This window comes from Meleagris gallopavo, chromosome 20, assembly GCF_000146605.3.
Source record: "Meleagris gallopavo isolate NT-WF06-2002-E0010 breed Aviagen turkey brand Nicholas breeding stock chromosome 20, Turkey_5.1, whole genome shotgun sequence".
Lineage (NCBI taxonomy): Eukaryota > Metazoa > Chordata > Aves > Galliformes > Phasianidae > Meleagris > Meleagris gallopavo.
Genome location: NC_015030.2, coordinates 1873498 through 1878836, shown reverse-complemented (window position 1 = coordinate 1878836; position 5339 = coordinate 1873498). Strand labels below are relative to the sequence as shown.

The window sequence follows — 5339 nt, the reverse complement described above, 5'->3', positions numbered from 1 at the left end:
AAAAAGCTTGGGCTCCTGTCTGTGAGAGCTCTACACAGAGGAGAATTGAGTCCTGGTTGCAGCGTGTGCTTCTGCCTCTTCAAAGCCCTCCTTGTCATGTTTGGGTTTGAGCTGGGTTGGTGCAGAGGGCAGGGCCTGGTGCCACCGTTCTCTTCCCATCTTCAGCCCCATGTCCCTTCTCTGCTTGTCTTTTGGTACCCCTGGGGAGCACAGCAGGAAGAAAATGTCCCCTGTGAAAAGGAGTGGTTTCTGCTCAGCAGAGTCCCGTGCTGGTTATGGACAGGATGAGCAGGGACCAGCAGCTGGTGCTGGTGGGGAGCAAGCTGACCTCACGCCTTCTCCCTGTGTTCACCAATGGCTCTTTTCATGCAACATCTGCTTGTTCTGATGGACTCTGGGGATCAGCGTGGGGGCATTTTTGATAGAATTTTCCTGGGGAGCTGCATTCTTGGAGCTTGTGGGGCTGCTTGTCCCACCTCCAAGCTGTGCAGGCAGCAAGGACAGCAGCAGAGCAGTGAGCAGGAGAATGAGAAGCATTCCGGAATGGGTCCGGAACCACTCATCTCAACCCAGGTTCTGTTCTAAATCTGGAAAGTGAGCACTGCACATTGGGTCCCCTCCCACGCGTGGGCAGGTGGGACGCGGATGTGGAAAGCCACGACGCCGCTCACAGCCGACACGCGTTCAGCAGCACTGAGGAGCACGTTCAGCAGCACTGAGGAGCACTGCATGCACCTGGCCCCTCGTAGGGGCCTTTTTCCTGCAGGAAATAAAGTGCTGAGAGCCACGGTGCCAACGTCTATCATGATGCGTGGTGCTCGTAGCAAGGAGGAGTGGGAGCACCGTGGTGGGCGTCAATGCAGCCAGGAGCTGCCCAGCAGGATGCTCTGTGTTTGGTGATTGCAGATTTAGGATCTCTGTGGGGAACAAATCCCAAATAGAGCAAGGATGTGAGGAAGAACATGGGCTGATGGCCTGATGGTGCCTGGAGGGATTTGGAGGACTGAGGGTCCATGGATGGGGACTGGGTGCCATGTCACAGGGGAACCTCCCTTTCTTCCTCCCTGCTTTATTTTTCCTCTTTTGCTGGAGAGAACAATGCTTGATGGAAAGGGGTGCCTTAGATGTTGTACTGAGGGACATGATTTAGTGGGTGGTAGGTGGATGGTTGGTCTGGATGACCCTGGAGGTCCTTTTCAACCTTGGTGATTCTATGATTCTGTGATTATATGCCGTCCAACACCAGGCTTTGGAACATGGCTTGCTCCTGAGCTCTGCAGGGTTTTTTTTCTCAGAGGTGCTGGACAGGGGCCTTATGGCAATTCCACTTGTCTTTTTCATATGTTCCTTGTTCTCTTGGACTTTGCATTTTGGACTCAATTTGACTTAAACCCAAACATTTCTCCTTAACTCCTGGGGAGGAGAAGGCTTTCAGTGATGACCCGCATGGTTATGCTCATCCTCCTTGTTTTGGTTACCAAGAGCTCCTCTGGATTCAGCTCCAAGCTGAGCCTTTCCTCAACAAACACCAATCTGGTGCCTCAGGGCTAAGTGCCAAGTGCCCTCTGCCCTGGGCTCCCTTTCCTTGCCCTGCCTTTGCAAGTACAGCTGACAGCCCCCTGTGCTTTTTGCAGGTGAGACCCTGGACCCGAGGCCATGCCCGTGTGCAGTGAGCAGCAGCCGTGCACTCAGCAACCTTGCAGCCGTGCCCATGCTCTGCTGCAGCCCCGGCCCAGCCATGGAGAGTGCAGGTGGGTGGAGAGCGGATCAGATACGCGTTCTGGCACAATCTCACATTTTATCGACAGGATATTGATGCTGAAATATTTGATCTTGTGTGTAAGCCACTCCTGCTGTTGCTGGTAGGCTGTGAGCATTTATAGATCAAAGTGCCCCTTGTTTGTGTTGGAGCAGTGGTCTCATGCTTTGCTCCCCATGAAGAAATGGCAGTGTACCATGGCTGCAGGCACTTTGATTTAGGAAGAGAGGACACAGTGTTTATATCAGCCTCAGGAAAAAGCTTCCCGTCGTCATTACAAATATACACAAATAAAAAGGAATGGGAAGTTTCTTTCTGTCCCTTCCTATGGCTCCTGGCTCCCTTCTCCTGGTCATTGCTCCTTGGGAAGCCCAGGGCCCTGCTCCATCACCCAGCCCCAGCTTTGTCAGCTTTATCCCTTTGCAGAGCCATGCAAGGAGATGTGGAGGTTGTGGTCCTTGAGCAAAGTGCTTCTGTAGCATCACTCAGGCTGCCTCTCATTTTCTGTAGGCAAAGAGGAATGCACACCACTGCCCTGAGCCATGCATGAGGAGATGGAGCTGTGGCTAAAGAGAGTGGGGGGGAATGGGCAAAATTGGGAGCAAAACTGGGCAGGAAGGGCAGAGTTAGGGATAGGGATAGGGAATAGGGATAGGGATAGGGAATAGGGATAGGGACAGGGACAGGGATAGGGATAGGGAATAGGGATAGGGACAGGGACAGGGATAGGGATAGGGATAGGGATAGGGTTAGAGTTAGGGAATTGGTGCTTCCCATCTGATCCCTCACATGGCTTCAACAGCTGCGTCATGCCAGTGCTGACACACAAGTTCCCTCGTGAGCAGCAGTCCTCACCACAGGAACAAGTCATACCCCAAATCAGCTCTGAGGTTTTCACATTTATTTTTGGCCACGGGAAGGATGCGTCTCATTGCTGACGTGCACGGGGAGCGGGTGGCAGTCAGAGCTCCGTATCTGCCTGGGGGTGCTTGGGGCCCTGGGTGGGCAGCTGTGGGTTGGAGGAGCCTGAAAGAGAGCCTGTGTCACTGGGATGCTCTCATGCCATGGGGAGGAGGTGGCATAAGAAAGAAGGGGAAAGACTCTAGAGCAGGGACTGCGTGATAGGACAAGGGGAAATGGTTTTGGACTTAGAAAGGAGAGATTTAGATTAGATATAAGGAAAACACCCTGAGTGTTCACACTATGGGTGGTGAGGCAGTGGCACAGGTTGCTCAGAGTGGTGGTGGTGCTCCATCCCTGCAGACAGCCATGGTCAAGGCATGGGCTGTGAGCACTGACGGAGCTGTGGATGTCCCTGCTCAGTGCAGGGGGTGGGACCAGGTGGCCTTTGGGGGTCCCTTCCAACTCCAACCATTCTGTGATTCTATGGTGGATGGGGATGAGGCTGAATCCCCACGGTGCCCAACTGCAGAGGTGCTTCTGCTCATTCACTGTGCCAAGCATTGCTTTTGGTCCTTCAGCTTCTGTATTGAATATGTGATTGTTTTTTTCCAGTGAGAGGGGCTCTTCAGAGCTCACTCAGAGCAGACCCTCTCTGCTCTACCACGTCCCTGTGAGCAAGCTTTGCTCTCAGCATGGCTCTATGCCTGCGGGGTATGGGTGCCCTATGCCTCTGACTGGGTGCCACTGATGCTTAGCCAGATTTGATGCCTTCAATACCCATCCCAGGGTTTCCCTGCTCCCATCCCGGGATGCTCAGGCTGTTGTGTTCATGTTCATGTCCTGACAGAGGCGGAGTCGGACATCCTGCGCCGTGTTCGCACGCTGCTGCGCGAGCTGGATGGCCACCACCCTGCCTGCCAGAGTGACCGAGGTGAGCTCCTGGGGCAGCCCCATCCACCTGCAATTTACCAACCGTCCCCGTGGGCCTGCTGCTTTGCCACACATTGCTCAGCTCTTTGCTGGGGAGTCAGCTGCAATCCCTCCATTGCCGTGGTGGGGAATACTGCTCAGCCTGAGGCAGCAGCTGGGCTGCTGCAGCCTTTGGGAGCTTAATTCATTCTGGGGCATTGATTTTACTTGGAGTGTATGGGATGTTTTGCAGTTACTTAGATCCAATTAGCATGCCCCATGCCTTGCTTGGTCACTGGGTGAAGCAGAGGGTGGAGGAGCCACACTAAGCTGTAGGAGAGATCCCCGTGGGTGGTGGCTGCAGTGCCCAGATCTCCCCATCCATCAGTCCACTGCTCTGTGGGGCAGCCTCACCTCCCCCACTTCTCACCTCTCAGGGATGCTACGATGGACCCTGCACAAAAAAATTGACCAGAATCCCAGTAACAGCCCCATCCTGGTCCGGATCCTGGTGAAAGAGCTGGAGAGGGTGAGTGCCTCATAGTGCCCTGCAGGTGGGGGGGTCAAATCTCCGTGGGGCTTCGTCCATCCCCAGTGAAGGAGGCTGTATAGACACCTCATAGCCAGGGCAGGTGATGTTTGCAGCCCACAGGCAGCAGAACGAAAAGGCCTTCCAACCACCCCCATGCTGCCCTGTGGTTGCAGGTACTGGAGAAGTTTCTCTCCCTGCCACTCATTTCCTCCGCGTGGTGTCACACCTTGCCCCATATCCTGTCCTGGGTGCATCGCACAGAAACCCACGGATGGATTTTGTGTTTCTGTGATGCATCTCCTCATTTTCTGTACTTGTGTGAACCTTCAGCACCCTCAGCACCTGCAGCAGTGGTGATGTGGTTGGCCATGGTGTCACCTTTGTGAGCGTGCCTCGTTTCATCCAGCGCCCTCATTTGCAGAGTCCCCTCTGCTGTCACCTCCCTCTGTCCCCCTTTGGGGCTGAGGTCAGCCACCCCTTTGTCTCCCTCCATTAGAGCTGTTATTCCTCTGCTGCTCTTATTCTCAGAGGGCTGTCAGTCCTCCTGGTCTGTAATTCCCTTTGTCTCCCTGAAGCTCTCCCTGGAAATCAGCATTATGCTTTTTCAGTCCCCTGACACTGCAGCAGCCCTGAGCACTCAGCACCAACCACCGATAATAACTCAGCAATTTCATGCTTGAGTTCCTCCAGGGCTCTGCCCAGGGATTAGCTGGCCTCAACAATTCAACCTTGCTCATCTTATCGATCATTTCTAAAGCTTTGCTGCCATCAGTTCCATTTAGCTGGGATCCAGCAGCAGCACATCATCTCTGAAAAGAGGTGCTAGGGGGAGACCCTGAGTACCAGCATCTCCATGGCAAGGCTCTGCCAGCCCTGTTATGCATTCTTATCTGCTCTACTGAGCTACATGAGGATGGGGAAGCATCAGCAGCACGCAGCACCTTCATGCTGCAGCAGCCCCATTTCCATTTGAGCACACCTATATAACACGTTGTCCTTTCCCTCTGGTAGTGAGGATTCATGAGGTTTAGGGTTGAAATCAAGTGTATCTGGGGCTGTTCCTGTTGCTGGGGATGTGTGGGAGCTCCCACTTGCCTTCCCACAGCCTGGAACATGGGAGCATCCTACCTACCTCACCGCTCTGCTCCCACACCCACCAAACACAACATGGGCCCTTCCCAGAGGGTTCCCAGAGGTTTTGTGTTTCTATTTGAGTTTTTGGGTGCTTTTTTTTTG

General features: G+C 53.9%; 1 protein-coding gene across 5 annotated transcripts in view; it reads left to right on the top strand.

Annotated features, from left to right (window-relative positions):
• Positions 1–5339, top strand: part of PIK3R6 (phosphoinositide-3-kinase regulatory subunit 6) — a 23076-nt gene that overhangs the window by 6434 nt on the left and 11303 nt on the right. For all 5 annotated transcript variants that reach the window (XM_010721225.3, XM_010721229.3, XM_010721228.3 and 2 more), the window contains 3 exons: positions 1635–1751; positions 3510–3593; positions 4009–4100. In XM_010721225.3, coding sequence (XP_010719527.1) covers positions 1712–1751; positions 3510–3593; positions 4009–4100 — 216 coding nt within the window. In that variant the 5' untranslated portion in view covers positions 1635–1711. The remainder of the gene's footprint in view (positions 1–1634; positions 1752–3509; positions 3594–4008; positions 4101–5339) is intronic.